At 35.6% G+C, this 22,059-nt stretch overlaps 1 protein-coding gene across 1 annotated transcript in view; it reads left to right on the forward strand.

Moving 5' to 3' along the window:
- Nucleotides 1-22,059, forward strand: part of DZANK1 (double zinc ribbon and ankyrin repeat domains 1) — a 148,996-nt gene that overhangs the window by 109,481 nt on the left and 17,456 nt on the right. The window contains 6 exon segments of the mRNA XM_074209374.1: nt 4,358-4,429; nt 13,958-14,054; nt 14,424-14,467; nt 14,469-14,519; nt 19,935-20,015; nt 21,587-21,714. Coding sequence (XP_074065475.1) covers nt 4,358-4,429; nt 13,958-14,054; nt 14,424-14,467; nt 14,469-14,519; nt 19,935-20,015; nt 21,587-21,714 — 473 coding nt within the window.

A 22,059-nucleotide genomic window follows, 5' to 3' on the forward strand; every position in this document is an offset into this window, starting at 1 on the left:
AAAGCAAAGGCATTGTTCATCGCCCAGCTACCCCATATTTCTGCCTTTATTATTATACATATAACATCAACAAAAATCTAATTGCCTTGGTCCTTTAGTCTGGTCAGAGGAGAAAAAACTCAGTTTTCCTTTAAGTATTCAAACATTTTTAAGAGTTGAACTACTTTATAATAGATTTTCCAAAGCATTCTAAGTTACAGAGAATGATATAAATCATAGTACTTAAAAGGAAGTGTAAGATCTTAGTCTAGTGGTGTTCAACTCAAATTGTTTAAATAAGTTGATATCACAAATCTATAACAGGTTTTTCCAACTTTTTTGAGGGTCTTCTAGGTCTCTTGATAGTGCAGCCCATTTGTTCTCACTACATTGTTGCCAGGGCAAAATGTAGGACAGAACATGAAAGAATTATGTAAAATATGTAAAAAATATGTAAAAAAAACCCAACTCTGATGCAGAAGAAATTTTAGGGACCAAAAGGTTTATCTAAGTATTGCTGTAATATATCTACTAAAGGACAAGAAACCACTGATTCCTAAACATCCTAAACAATCTAAGTAACCTAAACCACCAGAAGCAGTTGAGCAGAAAGGAAAAGTGTAGGAGGGACAGAGGTTACTTGGGGAATCCCATTGCCCAGAAGGAAGAGGGACCTTCAGGATATAAGCAATAAGGAAGGTCATAGGTGAGAGAGTATTTTGGGGATAATGCTCCCCTAGAGTGGGCTGCCCTCCCAACAACAACAAGCAAGTCAGTTGAGGAGTGAATGAGCTTTTAAGGACTTAGGGAGACTTGGGGAACCATAGGTAGGGGCAGGTAGCTCAGAGAGCAAAGGATAAAGTATCCAGAGATAAGTGATGAGGAGCAGTACCTCAAAGACTTAATCCTTTCAGGCTAGGGCAGGGACCATTGCTTTTATTGATAGGATTCCAGGGAGGAGCAAGGTTTACTAAAAGTTCCTGGACCTCATCTCAATAACTTGAATAATGGGATGGGGATAAGGCAAGATACATTGTCAGTACATAAAACATATTTCTCTGTTTAATATTTTCTCTACTTCAACATGACCAGCCCACCTTTGCTGGTTCTTTGTTCCAATGGAATAGTCACATCCAGACAGTGATTTATTTAGCAATGCATACAACTACAGAAACAAATCAGGTCCAAAACTGATGGACAAGATCATGTACAATGACCGTTGGTTTCTATAAAGTTAATGTACAATTTGAAGGAAATGAAAAACAGAAAAAATAGAATTATAGGGATTGTGGAATGGATGAAGAGACATTGTGAGAGGAAGAATCTTGTAACATTCCTTAAATCAAGTTACCTTTTGGGAGTGTTTATCTTGTGACTTCTTTAAAATGAGAAGACTAATAATCACAAAATTATGGATAAAGGCAAAATGGAGTCACTAATGCTATTTTTTAATGTAACATTCTCCACTTTGATTCTGAGGTTTTTAGCCCCTAGGATTACTTATTTAAATCCTTTAAATTAAGGATTTCTAGACAGAGAGATAGCCTATTTTAAGGGTCATCAAAGGGATAGGATGAGAGAAACAAAGAGTATAAACAGAGTCATAATCTCATATATTCCCTAAGGAGACCAATCTTGTTAAATAGATTCAGTAGGTAAACTTAGTCTATTTAGATCAAACCACTTAAAGGATTTACCATGGACTAATTTGAGAAGGGAGATTTACATGTCACCAAGGTAACCAAGAAAATTTAGCAAACTAATAATACAAACAAATGATCATTAATATTAAGGTTCCTTGTAACCTCTCCTGGGGTCCATTTCTTCAGTACACTTCTCTAGTCTCTGGAAATATCTTCCCTTAGACATTCGGAAATAGGCTTTATCCTCAGGGCAGTTTTGAAGAGTACTCCTCCTAGAAGATAGGCTTCTCTGGCTCCAAATCATTTACAAAAATTCCTTAGTTAACTCTGTTGAAATTGGCCAATAACAAGATTCTGTACAATTTAGTACAACCTCCTAAATTTGGTTTTCCAAAAGCTAGTTCACTTAATGAAAATCAGGTCAAGCCCAATAGTTTTGATCCTAGTAACAAGAGAGCTATAAAAAGAACATCAAATTACAAATTCACCCAAAACTTTAGAGCAGGGTTGTCCAACCTTTTAGCTCACCTAGACTGAATGTGACAAGGTGGGGAAAGAGGTTTGAAAGGGCCCCAAAGTGGCTGCACCTGCAGGCTCAGGTTAGAAATACCTGGTTAGAGTATAGGTGTCCAGCTGTTTTGCTTTTCTAAATTTCATATTTATTTTTGACTACAGTGTTAACTCAAATGACCAATGAATATAATAATAAAATGTAATAATGCTATATAAATGGACTGTGGAGCCACTGGTTGGACACATCTGCTTTAAAGAATTTTAGTTTTTGCATACTACTCCTTCTTTTTCTCTTTACCTAAAATCTATACCTAATGTGAACTGCCCCATTAACAGACTGATGGAAGAATCTTTAAAAGGAAAATGATCCATGAGGTCCTGACTTGGAAAAAAAAAAGACTTTCTGTCTCTTAAAATTATCAACCAAAGTCTTTAAAATAGGAAAATAATTTGACTCTCTTTACAATTGTCAAAGTGACTTTATATGAAAAATCCTTAGTCTAATTTTAAGATTGCATTACTAAAACATACTCAAAGTGTTATATGCCATTAAAATAACTTGAAAACTAATTGTGTGTATGCATTATATGTACACACAGCTATATAGATATACACACATATGTATATTTAAATATATGTATGATTATGGTTATGGACAGATACACTCTATCTACCCACTGTGGGATCAGAACCACGTGTTACAGAATTGGTTCTCCTTAAACAGAATAATCAGAAGACCCAGACCAGAGAACAAAAAGGAGTTTAGTTTACTGCTCTCAAGAAGAGGGCACAAACTCTGTAGCCTGAGTTACAGCTCTAGGAGGAGTATAAAGTGCTGACACATACAAGCTACTTTTATCCTAGTCCCTAATGCAGTCCCAACCCCGCCCCCCATTCATTACCTATTGGTAAGATAGTTGGATTCACAATCTTTCCACAAGTATCTAGCCAAGTGGTGCAAGGCAAATGCCTTCAAGCCCTATTTTTGCATAATTATTCAGATTCAGTTTTACCCTATCAGAGAGATAATTTTGAATCTCTCCATATATTGGGGGGGTCAATCATCAGAGTGCTGTATAATCTTTGTTACCACCTGACCTTGGGGAAGTGAAAACATTGCAATTCTTTCTTGGTTTTGCAGAAACCAAGAGGGAGGCTTCACTCAGTTATAGTCCCATTCACTATCTAACCTAGTTCTGGAGAAAACAGTCTGATCAGTCCCTTTGGTAGTCACTATAACTATTACAGTGGAATAAAGAAACCAAATATTTATATTCAGAAAATGCTTTATTTAGGAATGTATACAGTTTCAGAAACAAAGCAGGACCAAAGCTCTTGGTAGCCAAGTATAATGACCATTGGTTTTTACACAATATTTAATTGGTGGGAATGAAAAACTAGGAAAGTTGAATTATAGGGGTTAAAAAAGCTGATTTTCTATTAGTGGAGGGGATCAAGACTCACTGAGTTGGTAGTTCTGTGATATTCCTTAAGTTGGATGACACTTGGATAGGGAATAATCTTGTGATTTCTTCAAAGTCAGGTACTTACAAGCTGCTGAAATTTAATTTCACAAAAATGGTGGATAAAAACAAAATGGAGTCACATGCTTTTTTTAATGTAATCTCATGTCTTTGATACTATCTTTTAAGTCGTTTGTTAGACTCCATGCTATTCTTAGGTGTAATATATTACATTCCATTTAAATACTACTATTATTATTTCAGTCTTTATTTCTCTTCACAAAATGTTGTTAATGTACTTACTTAAATATTCATCTGAACAGAATGTTGCTTAATATGACTTGGAAATTGTTGCTTAGAGATCCCCCTGATCTTATCTATTCATTCCCTTGATGGCACTAAAATATATTAAAAAAAAATCTCTGACAAATTATTTCTTTCACTATTAAATATTACATAATCTAACTTTATTAATTTACTTTATTGTTTGAAAATATCCTAGATAAAAATCTTTCCTAATGGATACATAATCTATTTTTGAAAAAGGCAATTTAACAGAAACAATTAAGTTGCCAGTTTTTCTCCTGGGCTCATCCCTTTCACAAATGAGGAGATATCCAGTTAGTAACTAAAATTAAATATCTAAGGATCCACTGGCAGATCAAACATATAGCTCAAAGTTTCTAATTTTCTAGGCTGTTTTTCAGGCCAATGAGACTCAAGCAATTGTGAATATCTTCTTTATGTTTTTTTAAATAGCTTCTCTCAGCTACAATCCATGAAGATGGTTACTTAGTCACCATCAGACTGAATTACATGCAAATCACAAAGGTGAGTGGGAAGAGTTAGAGTGTTAAAAAAAAAATCCTAAGTTTAAAGATCTATTCACTATTTTTGAGTTAAAAATTCATGGGAATGTTTCTATTTGTCTTGATACATTTTTAATATTCATAATATAGTATAATAGTACAGAACTGAAAAATAGATTAACCAATATACTGGATGTAAATTAGGCATCTGAATAGATAAAACAAAGTGTATCCACTTAGAATGCATCTTCAAACTTTTTTCAGCATTTTGCCACATTTAGCACTATATATCTTTCCTTTTACATCTCATCAAAAAAAAGTGATTTTTTGTGTTTACTGAAAAAAAAAATCACAATCTAAGCCATATTAGGGGCAACTAGGGGTAACAATGGATAGTGTGTCAGCACCAAAGTCAAGAAGACTCATCTTCCTGAACAAGGAAATGGCAAACCACTTAGTATCTTTGCCACGAAAACCCCAATATAGGGTCACAAAGAGTCAGACATGACTGAAACGACTATGCAACAATAGTGAAGAATGGTAGATGCATTTGTACTTTTCATCCACCTCTGTGGGAAGCAAACTTCCAACATGATGTAATTTTCTACATATTTCTTCTCCTTTCAATAATGTTTTTTATACATCTTTCAAAAGTATTTTCTAACAAAGAAATGAATTTTAGTTTGGCACATTATTGTTTTCCCTGCATTATTTCAGTCATTTTTACTATGACAACAAAAAATAAGTTTTTCCAGTGGCATGTGGCTTTTTTCTTTAAAAAGACTTATATTGGGGCGGCTAGGTGGTGCAATGAATAGAGCTCCGGCCCTGGAGTCAGGAGTACCTGAGTTCAAATCCATTCTCAGACACTGAGGACTACCTAGCTGTGTGGCCTTGGGCAAGCCACTTAATCCCAGTGCCTTGTAAAAAACAAAACTAAACTAAAAAGACTTATAAACATTTATCCTCAGTGAAATTTGATATGGTACTGAATTATTTCATAATTTTGAATTACAATGAAAAGGTTTTTCATGGCTCTGGATGGTATGGTTTTTAAATAGCTTGCTGTGATGATTTATTACTATCATTAATTACTTAAGATAAGATTCAGTATTAGCAACAGTGGTATAAATCCATATTTAAAAACATAATTTTCAGAGTTTCAAATTGTTTGGGCTCACTTCCTGTCAATTCTGATTCAATTTATGATCTCATTGTATAACATGAGAATGTATGGATGAATTGTCTATAAGAGACCCACTTGAAACAGAAAGATCACATAAGAACCTATGCTTCAAACTAGAAGATCAAGGACTAGTTTACCTGTCAGATCTATGGAAAGGGAAGCAGTTTATGACAAAGGAAGAGATGGAGAACATCATTAAAAACAAACTAGATGATTTCAATTACATTAAATTAAAAAGCTTTTGCACGGACAAAACCACTGTAACCAAGATCAAACGAAATGTAGTAAACTGGGAAACAATGTTTACAACTAATGTTTCTGACAAAGGACTCATTTCTAAAATATAGAGAACTGAGTCAAATTTTTAAAAAAATGTCATTTCCCAATTGACAAATGGTCAAAGGATATGCAAAGGCAATTTACAGATGAGGAGATCAAAGCAATCCATAGTCATATGAAAAATTGCTCTAAATCATTACTTATTAGAGAAATGCAAATTAAAGCTTCTCTGAGATACCACCTCACACCTCTCAGACTGGCCAATCTGACCAGAAAGGATAATGATCATTGTTGGAAGGGTTGTGGGAAATCTGGGACACTATTACATTGCTGGTGGAGCTGTGAACTCATCCAACCTTTCTGGAGAGAAATTTGGAACTATACTCAAAGGGCAACAAAAATGTGCATACCCTTTGACCCAGCAATACCACTACTGAATACCACCCTGAAGAGATGATGAAAAAGGGTAAAAACATCACTTGTACAAAAATATTCATAGCAGCCCTGTTTGTGGTGGCAAAGAATTGGAAATCAAGTAAATGTCCTTCAATTGGGGAATAGCTTAGCAAACTGTGGTATATGTATGTCATGGAACACTATTGTTCTATTAGAAACCAGGAGGGACAGGAATTCAGGGAAGCCTGGAGGGATTTGCATGAACTGATGCTAAGTGAGATGAGAGGAACCAGAAAAACATTGTACACCCTAACAGCAATATGTGAACCATGATCAGCCTTGATGGACTCACACATTCCATCAGTGCAACAATCAGGGACAATTTGGGGCTGTCTGCAGTGGAGAATACCATCTGTATCCAGAGAAAGAACTGTGGAGTTTGAACAAAGACCAAGGACTATTACCTTTAATTTAGAAAAAAAAACTGATATCTTATTGTCTGATCTTGGTATCTCTTATACTTTATGTTTCTTCCTTAAGATTATGATTTCTCTCTCATCACATTCAATTTGGATCAATGTATACCATGGAAACAATGTAAAGACTGGCAAATTCCCTTCTGTGGGGGGAGGGAAGTAAAATTAGGGGAAAAATTATAAAAGAAAATAAAATCTTAAAAAAAACATGCTTCAGATGAAGTAAAAAAAGACAAGGATAGCAATTATGATCTCAGACAAAGCAAAAACAAAAATAGACCTAATTAAAAGAGATAATTGGAAAAGTACATTTTCCTAAAAGGAAAATACCATAGACAAGTAAAAACAAAAACCAGAGATAAATAATAACAAAAAATTTACAGCAAATTTCTCTGATAATGGTCTCATTTCTCAAACACATAGGGAACTGAGTCAATTTTATAAAAATTTATAAAAAAGAATCATCTTTATTTAATAAATGGTCCAAAGATCTGAACAAGAAATTTTCAGAAGAAATTAAATCTACTGGTAATCATATAAGAAAAAATGGTCTAATCAGATTAGTATTGATTAGAGGATACAAATACAACTCTTGGATTTTCACCTCACACCTATCAAAAATGACAAATGCTGAAGGGAATGAGGGGAAAATAGGTACATTAATGCATTGTTGATGGAATAATGTACTAGTCTAATCATACTGGAGAACAATCTAGAACTCTGCCCAAAGGGCTATCAAATTGTGCATAAACTTTGATCCAGTAATACCACTACTAGCTCTACACTCCAAAGGAAATATATATACAAAATGTATGTAGCGTATATGTACAAAAATATTTATAGCAGCTCCTTTTGTGGTGCTAGAGAATTAGAAATTGAGAGGATTACAATGATGATGATTAACTGTGAAAATTTTGGCTACACTGATTAATATAATGATCCAAGACAATTCCAGAGGATTCATAATGGAAAAATGCTATCCATCTCCAGAGGAAAGAATTGATGGACTCCAATGCAAATTAACTAATTAAAAATAATTTTCTCTTTATTTTTGCAGAGTTTTTTGCAACATGGCTAATACAAAAATACGTTTTGCATTGTTTCCAACTACATGCAAGGATAGTTTCCAACAATCACTTTTTGTAAGGCTTTAAATTTCACATTTTTCTCCCTCCCCCTTCCCCCTCCCCCTATCAGAAAGCAATCTAATATAGGTTATACTTGCATAAGTATGTCAAGCATATATTCATATTAATCATATTGTGAAAGAAAAATCAAATTGAAAAGGGAAAAAATAGAGGAAAAATATAATACATCAGACAACTTTTAAAAATTGAAGATAATAAGCTTTGGTCTGCTTTTGAATTCCATAGTTCCTTCTCTGGGTATGGATGGAATTCCTCATTACAAGTCTTTTAGAATTGTCTTTGATTACAAAATGAGCAAGTCCATCATAGTTGATCATCACACAATATTGCTATTAGTGTGTAGAATATTCTTCTGGTTCTGTTCACTTTACTTAGCTTCGGTTCCTGAAAGTCTTTCCAAGCTATTCTGAAGTCCCATCCGTCCTGATTTCTTATAAAACAATAATGTTCTATCACATCCCTTTTTTTGTGAAATTTTGGGGATATAGACCTAGTAGTGATATTACTGCTCTCCACAGTGCATTAGTGTCCTACTAATTGATCCCCTCCAATATTGATCATTTTCCTTCTTTAGTCAAATTGGCCAGTCTGATTGGTGTGAGGTGGTACCTCAGAGTTTTAATTCACATTTCCCTAATCAATAATTATTTAAAGCTTTAATTTCTTCATCTGAGAGTTGCCTTTTCATATTCCTTTGATCATTTATTAATTGAGGAATGACTTGTATTCTTATGAATTCAACTCAGTTCTCTATATATTTTTAGAAAGGAATCCTTTATCAGAAATGCTAACTGGAAAAATTGTTTCGCAATTTACTGCAAAGAATTTGGAAATTTTAAAATGAAAAGAATGTCGGAGAAAGAACTATGGCATCTGAATATAGGAAAAAAACCATACTATTTTCATTTTTTAAAAATTGGTTTTATTTTTTCTTTCTCATATGGTTTTCCCCTTTTGTTCTGATTCTTCTTTTACAATATGACTACTATAGAAATATGTTCAACATGATTGTACAATATGTGCAACATGATAAACCTATATCAGATTGCTTGCTGTCATAGGGAAGGGGGAAGGAAGAGAGGGAAGTAGAAAATTGTGGAACTAAAAATCTTACAGAAAATGAATGTTGAAAACTATGTTTACATGTAATTGTAAAAAACACAATAAAAGTTAAATAAAATTGTTTTTTTAAAAGGCAGCAAATTTAGTTATATGAGTCACTAGCATAAAATATAATAATTCTGTTGAATATTATTTTTCTAATAGAAACATTGAAATAAAATACATTTGTACTCCTTTTTGGCAAATAAAGAAATATTTCTTTTAAAAAATAAATTAAGTAGATAAATAGAACTAGACAAGTACAAATCAGAAACAATGAAAATCAATAACAATGTTTGATAAACTGGAAAATATAAATTACTTAGAAAAGAATTCTGTACTTGATTTTTAAGAGACTATGAATTTTAATATTAAATATAATATTACTAAAAATTAGAAAAGAAACAGATCAAAACCCTTTCATGCTTATGAATGGGAGATGTATTCTTAACAAATAAGGAATAGAGGCAATTACAAAAGACAAAATAAGTAATTGATTATATATATATATATACTGAAAATCTGTACAACAAATTAAGGTATTTAGGATAGCAATGGAAGCACTAAGATGAGGGGAAAACATTGGATCAAATTCCTCTGATGAAAATTTGGTAAATATTGAAACAATTTAAAGATATATCAAAGGTTAAAAGCTGTTCCTCAGTAGGTAAGTGGTCAAAGCATATAAACACTTAGAAGAAGAAAGCCCTATATATTCCAAAACATTTATAGCAACACCTTTTGTGATAGCAAAGAATTGGAAAATAAAGTAAATGCTTATCAATTGGGGTATGAGAATAGTTAAATAAATTGTGGTACATGAATATAGTGAACTATTACTATGATGTATTGATAAATGGTCAAAAGATCTGAACAAGAAATTTTCAGAAGAAATTAAATCTACCTGTAGTCATATTAAAAAAAAATGCTCTAATCAGATTATTATTGATTAGAGAATAGAAATACAGCTCTTGAGTTTTTACCTCATACCTATCAAAAATGACAAATGCTGAAGGGAATGAGGGAAAGATAGATACATTATGATAATGAAATGGTAAGATCTATATGAATGCAGAATGGAGCAAACTTAACCTAAAAAAACAATATACCAAGAAACACCTAAACAAAAAGAATCATCATCCCCCTCCAAAAAAAAAATCAAAACTGAATATAAAAACACTAAAAGAATAAGCATGACTTATAAGAAGATATGAAAAAAATTATCCTACTTTATCTCTTTTTAGAGTTGGGAGGTTCATAAATATATTGCACATATTTTTATATTTATTGTTATATTGATCAATTATGCAGACTTTTTTTTCTTTTTGCCTTAAAAATTTTGTTATATAGATATCTCTTTGAAAGGTCATAAGGAGGGATATAATTTATAGTCTGAGAAAGTTGCCTTTTAAAATAAAACAGGTAAATTTTTCTTTCTTTTTAATTCATCATAGCATGGTGTTTTGATTCAATAGAGCTGGCCTCCCAGTCAGGAAGGTATTTAAAATCTTCCTCTAACAAATATTACCTATATTAGATTACATCATTTCAGTAACTCAGACAACTCTCTAAGAATAAGTTACAACCTTCTAGCTGAATTTTATTTTATTGGTAAAGGGAATTTTTCAGAGTACTTTCTGTGTTGATTAATTAACAAGTGTGGCTTTGACAGAGGATTAGGGAAGAGAGGGAGGAAGAGACAAATGAATGGATGAAGGAAGGAATGAATGAATGAATATTCCAAAATTCTTTTGCTGCAAAAACTCAACTTTTTGACTGAACAACCATGCTCACATTTATATTAAATTTAGATGTTTACAAAAAAAACCCTTTAAATACATGAATTTAGAGGGTAGGGGTTTTTGTCTCCAGTTTATGAGGAAACTGAGAATGGGAAAAGTGACATCATTTATCTAAGGTCACATAACTAGCAAATATATGACCTGGGATTTTTAATTGCATTTTATTTTTATTTTCAGTCCCGAAATCTCTTACCCCTTCCACCCCATTCCCCATCCATCTAGGCTGGGTTTTAAATCCAGATTTTTCTGACTTCAAATCCATTCTTATCCATTAAGCTTTGTTTAAAAAATCAGATGAGGAAAATAAGCATCAGAAAGATTAACAGTATAAGGGGTAAGGCTTATACCTCCACCCCAATTAATATAATCACAAAAGTCCCAGATGCCTTAATTGAATCAATGCACCAGGTATTAAGGAATTTTCCTCCAACTTCAACACAATTTATGAATAAATCCCTAATTAGTTTTATAGAATTTTAGGATACTAGCCATTGGATGAAAACAGCACATTGGAAATACATAATTTGCTTACAGTCCTTGGGATATAATTCTGCACATATTATGTGTATGTCTGTGGGTGTGAATCTACTGGAGACATAGTAGAATGAGCTAATGAGTAATACTGTTAGAAACCCAAATGCACTCTAAGAAAGTAAGTAATAATTCTTGACAAAGAGGTGATGAATTTGAGATGAGCCAAATGAGACATTTTTGGGAGCATGATTTATATGGTCTTGGCAACAAATTGGATGGGGGGACTAGAGATGGTGAACAAATCAGGGATGACGCCTTGGTTGTGAGCCTGAGGGATTTGGAGGATAGGACTACCCTCTATAGTAATAGGGAAAACTGAGGGGAAAGGGGTGAGCAGGGTTGAGTTCAATTTTAAATGTGTTGAATTTAAGATGTCCACTACTCTATTTGAGATAGCTGTCTAAAAGGCAGCTGGAGATGCAAGATTGGAGGTGAGCCAGAGAGTTTGGGGCAGGATAGATAGATCTGAAAATGGTCAACATAGAGACTTATGAATACTTGTAATAAGAAATTTGTTTTTCTTTTTTTTCCTAATGGAGGAATGAGAGAATAGATGCTGATTAGTTGAAAAATATCATTTTTTAAAGGAGTCGACCCTGTGAAGACCAGGTACTATAGTGAGTGATAATTGGAGGAGTAGCCCCAAAGAAGGTGTTACAAAGGACTTACCCATATTTACAAAGTTAGTGTCAGTTATTAGATTTTTTAAAAATATTCAGCATTATTGTTTTCTATATTCCAGAGAGCTTGGTATGCTGCTAAATTTGAAGTCAGAATGCCCAATACCTACTCTGCCTCCTTCTTACTGCCTGTATGATTCTGGAAAGTCATTTAACCACTATACCTGTTTCTTCATCTATATAATGAGGGTAGTGGCTTAGATGGTCCCCAAAATCCTTACAACTCTAATTCTATAATCCTGTCTCAAAATTCCATATGTTTAGTTCTGACTTGAGGTTTGGGATTTGGACTTATGATTTCAATAGGAAAGGAAATGCTCAATTAGGCAATGCATTCTACCAATGCAGATAAATAATTAATAAATAAATAATAAAGTAAATTTGTCTTTAAACTTGTCTACTTTAAAAAAAACCACATAATTTATATTTTAACAGGACTATTTGAATTATTTTTCATTTTTTTATTAAGAAAATAAACCTTAAATTCACAACTGGATGTGATATACAATCTATCTTTTTTTTTTTTTTTTTTTTTTGCCAGGCAGTTTGGTTAAGTAATTTACCCAAGGTCACACAACTAGGTCATTATTAGGTGTCTGAGGTCAAATTTGAACTCAGGTCCTCCTGACTCCAAGGCCAGTACTCTATCCACTGTGCTAACTAGCTGCCCTATACAATCTGTCTTTGAAGGGATTAGCTCTCCTTTCTGTACAACACAATCTCTACATGTACTTTGTTGCTATATCTTTGTAGAAAGAATGTGTGAAAAGATATGTTTATACTGTATAATTCTCATTGTATGTAATCTAATTTACTCATTGATTTTCTTTATATCTTTTACCTTGACTATTTTTTAAAATATATATATATTTTATTTTATTTTCCAATTATATGCAAAGATCATTTTCCATCAATTTTTTTCAAGGTTTTGAGTTTTTCTCCCTCTTTTCCTTCCCATCCCCCTCCACATGACAGAAAGCAATCAATAGGTTATATATGTTTGATTACATTAAACATATATCCATATTAATTTGACTTTTCTTAGCATTCTAATCCACCTAATTCTTCAAAATCTTTGTATGTTTTATGTCCATTGATACTGATAATGGTGTTTGTAGCTGCAGAGATTTGTTGCCAAATTATATCAGTTCCTTTATATTCTGAAATATTCTTCTATTTTAAAATATATTGCATCTACCTGACATCCTTACTCTATTGATATTGGAGCTTGATCCTTTCTTGCAATCATTATTCTTATCTTATCTAAATTAATATACAATATCTTTTTAAAATTTGAGGTCTTTCCCTAAGCTTTGAAGATTCTGTCATCATGGATTCTCTAAGCTTTCTTTTTCCTTTGGTATTGTAACTTAAGTTCTTATTAACTGAATCTAAATACATGTTTTACATATATGTATTTAGATTCAGTTAATAAGAACATATGCAATATATAAAAACTCATTTTTATAAAGATTAACTTGCTAAATTTTATGTTTTCATTACTTATTTTTGGGGGGCATTGCCTTTTTTAAAAACTTGAATTGGGGTGTCTAGGTGGTGCAGTGGATAGAGCACTGGCCTTGGAGTTAGGAGTACCTGGGTTCAAATCCAGTCTCAGACACTTAATAATTACCTAGCTGTGTGGCCTTGGGCAAGCTACTTAACCCCATTGCCTTACAAAATCTAAAAAACAAAAAACAGGCTAGGTGGTACAGTGGATAGAGCACTGGTCCTGGAGTCCGGGAGGACCTGAGTTCAAATCCTACCTCAGACACTTAATAATTACCTAGCTGTGTGGCCTTGGGCAAGCCACTTAACCCCATTGCCTTGCAAAAACCTAAAAAAAACAAAAAAAAACTTGAATTGGCCAGGAAGGATCATTGTGAAGAATTGTTAAAAAGAATTTAGGGTTGTCTTTTAAAAATTTATTTTTTATGTCATTTGCCAGAATATTTCCACCAACAAGCCAGCAAATTTTGACAAGGATTTCCTAAGCACAGCAATAGAAGGTGTAAATAGACTTAACACTAGCCAATTCTGTGCAGGTGAGTTTTCTCCCTTTATGTTTTTATGTTTAAGAGTATTTGATAAAATTTGATAATGGCAACAGAGAACATGAAAATAATGCTGGACCATCCATTATGACAACTAATATACTGACACTCTTCTGTTTATTTAACATTTTCTTGGAATTAAGGATATGCTGCCTGAACTGCCCCAGAAATAGGATGATGGGTTTTGAGGGATTGGTTAAGAAAACAACTTCATCAGGAAATTTTAGGGACTGGAACACAAATTCTCCCTTGTAATTTTCTTTATTCCCCAAGTGGTCCCTGAACATAAATAACCTCATCTAACATGGCACTGCAGGGAAAGTGCTTCTTGGATCTTAACTCTTTTGTGTTCTTCTTTAGTAAATGAAAACAATCGAAACACCTCAGACTGTACAAGGAACAGGAAAAAATGAAAGGAAGATAGGAGCATTTCAAGGAAAGGAAGGCCTTCTTTCTGTATGTACAACCCTTCTTTTTTGTTATTCCTTTGTCTAGTATGGGGACAGACCACAAGCCATTTACAATAGAGAGAGGCAGCCAGCTGGCACTGTGGATAGAGTGTGGGCCTGGAGTCCGGAGAAGTTGAATTCCAATGTGACCGCAGTCACTTAATAGTTACCTAGCTCTGTGGCCTTGGGCAAGTCATTGCGTTTGCCTTGCAAAAACGCAAATATGGATAAATAATTAAATGAAGAAATAGGAAATTAATGCATTTCCTGAACAGAACTTTTAAGAATGGTAAGAAACATTTCTTTTAGGTTTTTGCAAGGCAATGGGGTTAAGCGGCTTGCCCAAGGCCACACAGCTAGGTCGTTGTTAAGGCCGAATTTGACCCCAGGTCCCCCGAGTCCAGGGCCGGTGCTCTATCCACTGCTCCACCTGGCCGCCCTGGAAGAAGCTCTGAAGCGCCAGGCAGTGCGCGGGTCTTATTTTACCGATGAAGTGAGTTCCGGGAGGGTGAGCGAGGCCGCGGGCCGCGGGGACGGCTCCCTCTGCCCAGCCGTGCCGCCGAGCCGCCGGGACCCGCTCGGGAGGGGCCCCACAACGCAGAGTGGCCCGGGGGCCGGGGGGCCCGGGGGGCCCGGCTCGGCCCGGACCTGCCGCTGCCAGCCGCCCCGCGGGGTGCTGACACGGGGCCGGGGGCCGGGGGCCGGGGAGCGCGGCTGGGCGGCCCGGCCCGCGGGGGCCTCTGTCTAGCCCCGCGGGCGCCCCCCGCAGTCCGGGGCCGGGCCGGGCCGGGCCGGGGCGGGGACCTAGGCTCCCCGCGCCCCGGGGCCCGGCCCGGCCGAGCAGGAGCCGCCGCCTGCTTGCGAGAGGAGCCGGGCCGCCTGCAGCCACGCGCTCCATTACAGAAACACGTGGGGGCGAGCCGCGGGCGCAGTGCAGAGGGCACCGGCCCCGCGGCGGGCAGGACCTGGCTGCAAATCGGCCTCAGACACTTAGGTGCCTAGCCGTGTGGCCTTCGGCAAGACACTTAACCTCTTTGCCTTAAATAGAAATTTTTTTTTTAAAAAAGAACATTGCCTAGCTTTCCTAATACTAGAGAACAAAGTAGGACATCTTCTTAAAGAAACTCCTAGATAAAAACATCAAAACCAAAATCCAGAGTTTCCAGAACGAAGGAAAATAACTACAAGCAGCCTGGAAGGAAAGAATTCAAGTACTGAGGAGCCACAGCCAAGATCACACACATTTTAATAGCCATTACTAGAGAAAAGCAGAGAACTTGAAATGCGGTATTCCAGAAGGCCATGAGCTTACCGCCAGTATCAATTTACAGATGCTCCCCAAGCCTGGGGAGGGGGTATCCGAGGGACAGCAGCACTTTTTTTTTTTTTAGGTTTTTTTGTAAGGGGTTAAGTGGCTTGCCCAAGGCCACACAGCTAGGTAATGAGGTAATTATTAAGCGTCTGAGGTCAGATTTGAACCCAGGTACTCCTGACTCCAGGGCCGGTGCTCTAGCCACTGTGCTACCCAGCTGCCCCTGGGTTCTTTAACAAAGTAAAGAAGTTGAGTTTCTGAGAAGATGGTAGGTTTTACCAAAAAGAGACAAAAGGCCAGAAGACAGTGGCTGCTCTTAGATCAAGGGTCCAACATGGAGAAGGGAAGGGGACAGGAAAAGCAGCCTGCTGCCCAGTCAGGTCACTAGGGCCAGACCCTCTTTAAATGACATTTCTGTGGTGGGTTTAACAGTGGTTAACACCAGTATGATTGCAGTCTGCTATCATGCTCTAAGGGAGGGCTCGGTTCACACCTGGTCTGAGGTAACATTTTCTGCTGCACCTGCCCCAGGACATGACAAGGCCAGGCACATGGTCCCCTATTGTTAAATTCAGAGCATACCTAGAGGGGAGTCTGTTGCTGGATTTAACTGTGGAAACAGACTTCTGTTAAGTCCAGAGGAGCTTACTGTTAAGTGGGCTTTATAAAGGCCAATATGGAATCAAGAACACATTAACAGTACAGAAATTATAAGGATTACATTTCTCCTGCCCAGTTTCCCTACTTCACAGCAAAACTGAATATAATACTACAGGGGGAATAATGGATCTTGAATGGAATTAGAGGTCTTTCATGCATTTCAGATGAAAAGACCAGATCTGAGCAGAAATTTTGAAGTTTAGAGGAGTTAAAAAGAAACATAAAAAGGTAAATATGAACAAACATCAATAAGAGACAAAATAGAAACAAACTGTTTATGTTCAAACATGAGATGATATATGTGTCACCTCTGAACCCTATTATGTCTTGATGATCTTAAGAGAAAAAAATTGAAAAATAGCAGAAGTGGGGTGGCTAGATGGCACAGTGGACAGAGCTCCAACCCTGGAGTCAGGAGTACCTGGCTGCAAATTGGCCTCAGACACTTAATAATTACCTAGCAGTGTGGCCTTGGGCAAATCACTTAACCCCATTGCCTAGTAAAAACTAAAAAAAAAAAAAAAAAATAGCAGAAGAGGAATATATTGGGTTGAATTGGGGAGGGGTAAAGAAGTGAGTTTATAAGAAATTACCTCATCAGGGTATGCAAGTTGTCTGTATAAACAAGGAAGACTAAAGGAAAGACAGAGTTTGGTATAAAAATATATTTTGCTCATTTGTTTGGTTTTTTTCCTTACAAGGCAATGGGGTTAAGTGACTTGCCCAAGATCACACAGCTAGGTAATTATTTAGTGTCTGAGGTCAGATTTAAACTCAAGTCCTACAGACTCCAGGGCCATTGCTCTATCCACTGAGCCACCTAGCTGCCCTCTATTTTGCTCATTTGGAAAACAGAAAGGAAATGGGGAGGGAGAATTAGAGGCTAGATTAAGGGAAGAATCAAAGGACAAACTCTAAGAAGGTATAAGAATATTTTTTGAGGCGTAAAAATGGGAATCTGAGGGAATGTACATTAACTGAGGAATAGCTGAACAAGTTTTGGTATATAAATGTGAAGGAATATATTGTGTTATAAGACTTAATAAAAGGAGTGGTTTTTGATATTAGATTTTTTTTGTTTGTTTTTGTTTTTTTAGTTTTTGCAAGTCAATAGGGTTAAGTGGCTTGCCCAAGGTCACACAGCTATGTAATTATTAAGTATCTGAGGTCAGATTTGAACTCAGGTACTCCTGACTCCAGGGCCGGTGCTCCATCCACTGTACCACCTAACTGTCCCTAGGGAGTGGTTTCAAAGAAAATTGATGTGACTTGTATGAATTGAAGTAAATTTGAAAGGATCAGGAGAAGAATTTATGTAATGACAATAATCTAAAAACATTTATTTTATTTTTTTCTTTTATTAAAGATTTTGAGTTTTACAATTTTTCCCCCAATCTTACTTCCCTCCCCTCACCCCCCCCACAGAAAGCAATTTGTCAGTCCATACTGTTTCCATGTTGTACATTGATGAGAGAGAAATCATATCCCCAAGGAAGAAACAAAAAGTATAAGAGATAACAAGATCAAGACAATAAGATTTTTTTTTTAACTTTGTTCAAACTCCATGGTTCTTTCTCTGGATATAGATGGTATTCTTTATCACAGACAGCCCAAAATTGTCCCTGATTGTTTCACTAGTGGAATGAGCAAGTCCATCAGGGTTGATCATCGCCCCCCCATGCTGCTGTTAGGGTGTACAGTGTTTTTCTGGTTCTGCTTTTCTTTCTCAGCATCAGTTCATGCAAACCCTTCCATGCTTCTCTGAATTCCCATCCCTCCTGGTTTCTAATAGAACAATAGTGTTCCATGACATACACACACACACACACACACACACACACACACACACACACATATATACCATAGTTAAAAACAATTTTGAAAACATTAGGAATTCTTATCACAGTTCCAAAGGACTAATGATGAAATGTGATATTGTTTAAACATGGTACTGACTAATGATGAAGCATGCCCCTATCCACCTAATAGGAGGGATATAAATTTTTTTTAGACAGGGTTAATGTGGGAATTTTTTTTATTAACCCTACATTTTTGTAGCAAGTTCCATTTTTCTTTAGTTTACAGTCAGTTTGGGGCTAGAAGGGTGAGAATGTAGATTTTTACTGATTGAAAAAATCTAAAATGTAATTTTAAAAAAAGAATCAGAGGTTAGTAATTGTGGTGGGAGGGGAGGGGGAAGTAGGTATGTAACATGTTTATATGGGGGAAATGATTTTGATGTTATGAAAATCAGATGATTATGAAGAGTAAGAAAACTTTAGGGTTTGAAATTTTAAATATTAATTTAGGTTAAAAAACAGTTTGTAGAGAGGCAGCTAGGTTGTGCAGTGGATAGAGCACTGGCCTTGGAGTCCAGAGTACCAGAATTCAAATCCAGCCTCAGACACTTAATAATTACCTAGCTGTGTGGCCTTTGGCAAACCACTTAACCCCATTTTGCCTTGCAAAAACCTAAAAAAACAAACAAACCCCAAACAGTTTGTAAAGACATTTAAATACTCATCTTGTCATTTGAGGCATAGGATGTATGCAAAAGTATGTTGTCTATGTCATCTGATGCTTTATTAGAACATTTATTTGAAGTCAAAATAGCTGAGGTGATTTTTTTACTATAATTATAGTCTCTTCTTTTTCTTTCTCTCAAGCGTTTTTTACTTACTAATGCTATTAAAGATAATTCCTACTCCCTTTTTTTCCCCTGTAAAGTCTCTAAATAGATTCCTTTCTAATTTTAAGACATAAAAGCTCTATCTTCCACTTGTTAAATGTAGCTCAAACTTTGGATCTACAGAGACAGTGTCTTAAGGAATGACCCCTAAAAAAGAAATTCTTATCTCCTTAACCTGTTATTACCTTACCCAGAGTTTCCCCTGTTAGCATCTCTATAGACATAGGTCAGAGAATTTCCCCAGGTCCTAAACAAGTACTAATAATAACAATGAAAACATGGTACAGGATAACCTTTATTTTACTACAGAGGACTAAAGGAACCCATAAATAATTGAAATACAGATTTAACCACTTAATACTAACCACTTCCATTTGTTTGCCAATAGCCAGATCACTGGCTTATGTGAAGAAGGGAGAGAGGCAGGTAGAGCACTGGATCCCAGTCAGAAAAACTTGAGTCCATTGTGCCTCAGACAGAAGCTCTGTGACCCTCATCAAGTCACTTAACTTCTGACTGCCTCAGTTTTCTCAGCTGTAAAATGAGGATAAGGAGGATATGTGCCTGTCACATATTAATGCCTAATTAATATTTATTTCACCTTCTCTATCAATTATTTGTAGTCTCAAGTTGGTGATTAAAGTAAACCAATTTCAACATTTGAATCAGGAGATTTGTTCCCAAGATTATGTCTGAGATAGAGATTAGAAAGGTTTAACTCAAAAAAGAATGTTTATAAACCATGTTCTTTGTTTCTATAGCCTGAAAGTAGAAAACTTCTGGAGGAAATAAGTCTAAAAGGAGATGGAAGAATCTTTGTAGTTGAACAAATGCTTGATGAAGTAAGTATAATAACAAAAAAATGAGACACTCATCAAAACTGCCAATTATACTATCTCCTGTTCATTTGCTTCTGATAACAATTTCATATTATTCTAAACCCAATGTGTTAAATAAAAAAGTTGTTTTAATATGGATCTAACCATTAGATTAAAAACTTAAAAGCTAAATGCTACCTACTTTCAGTTTTAATAATATAGACATAATATGTATACTTTTTAGAAAATTTTAACATGTCTTTAGAAATATGTTTATTGGGGTGGCTAGGTGGCGGTAGTGGATAAAGCACCGGCCCTGGAGTCAGGAGTACCTGGGTTCAAATTCTGTCTCAGACACTTAATAATTACCTAGCCGTGTGGCCTTGGGCAAGCCACTTAACCCCGTTTGCCTTGCAAAAACCTAAAAACAAACAAACAAAAAATATATATATATACACATATTTATTGATGGCTGATTTTTAATACCACATTCATTGGCCTATGTACTCTTCCTCCCCTCAAACCACACTCTCAGAAATTTCTAACAAAGAAAAATAACCAAAGAGTGAGCACCCTTTGTCTGAAAGCACTCCATAATTATGCACCTATAGTCTCCTTTCTATGCTAAAAAACTAAGAGTATATTTATTATTTCTCCTTGAGACCAAGATTAGTCATTGAAATTGATAAACATTCAGTTGCTTTTTTGGTAGTTTTTGTTTATATTATTGTAGTTATTGCAGACATTTGTCGCTTGGTTCTGTTTTCGTTGCTATACATAAATTCATATTTCTTCCTATATGTTTCTAAATTCCTCATGTTGCCAATGAAATATAGAGGTAGAAAACAGAAGATCTTAAGGTCACTGAAAAGCAAAGGAATTTGCATGCTCCCTTTGGGATTTTAAAACTACTCAGGATTTTATTATGAAATATAGCAAAGTAAAAGGTTAAAAAAAACTTTTCTTCCCAAAGGGTCAATAAGCACTTTAGGACAGGGTGAATAACAAAAGCTAGGTGAGGTTGCTTGGTAGACATAGGCTGAGACAGGCTTCTGTTTTTTATTTATTTGAGGTATTTACATGGCAGGATCTCTGACTGAAAGAATATAAAGGTATCTAAGTTCACATTTTTCTCAGTACAACTTCAACACCTGTCCCAAGGGTTTTTGTTTTTTTTTAGGTTTTTGTAAGGCAAATGAAGTTAAGTGGCTTGCCCAAGGCCACAGGGCTAGGTAATTATTAAGTGTCTGAGGCCAGATTTGAACCTGAACTCCTGACTCCAGGGCCGGTGCTTTATCCACTACACCACCTAGCCGCCCTTCCAAGGATTCTTTGGAAAGAAAGGTTGTGATCCTGGTTCTTTATGAACCAGAAAATCCTCTTTTCCACAATTCAAGGAATAGCAAATCGTAATGCTTTTTCAGTTTTACAGAATCAGTATTTGTTCTTTCACACTTCCTTTGTGAAACTCTTGAAAGTCCCTCTTCTTTAGTTCATGAATAATTATGTTTTACTACTCTCAGCAATAACTTCACAGTACTATTTGTTGGACTACAGAGTTTTTATTAAAATATCTCCTTTTCTGTCCATTGCAGGGAGCTGATCCGAACTGCACTGATAATGAAAACAGACCATCTTTAACTGTGGCGGTTTTAAATAAGCATCATGAAGCAATACCAATTCTTCTGCAAAAAGGTGCAGACATTGACCATCAGTCAGGACCGTAAGTAACTTCAGCTGAATAGCATTAGCTAGGTATTCTATTTTCTTTAGCAACCAATTAAAAATATCCTATGACTTTCCTTTAGCATAATGAAAAGAAAATACAATCCCTATTCAATTTAAATGATTTAAAGACTATTAAAGTCACTTGACCATTGAAAGTATTCTGTCAATGTTGAACTTGAACCTAAACCTTCCTCACCTCATCCAGGACCACCTCCTGTTATAAATCTGGCCACTGAAACTAGATAACTCCAGAGGAGAATGTAAGGCTGGTGACTTATTATAACATCCCCTCACTCAGATACAATTCATTTGCTTGTCATGGCATCATTTTCCACTTGTC

The sequence above is a fragment of the Macrotis lagotis genome, chromosome 1, assembly GCF_037893015.1.
Source record: "Macrotis lagotis isolate mMagLag1 chromosome 1, bilby.v1.9.chrom.fasta, whole genome shotgun sequence".
In the NCBI taxonomy this organism is placed as follows: Eukaryota; Metazoa; Chordata; class Mammalia; order Peramelemorphia; family Peramelidae; genus Macrotis; species Macrotis lagotis.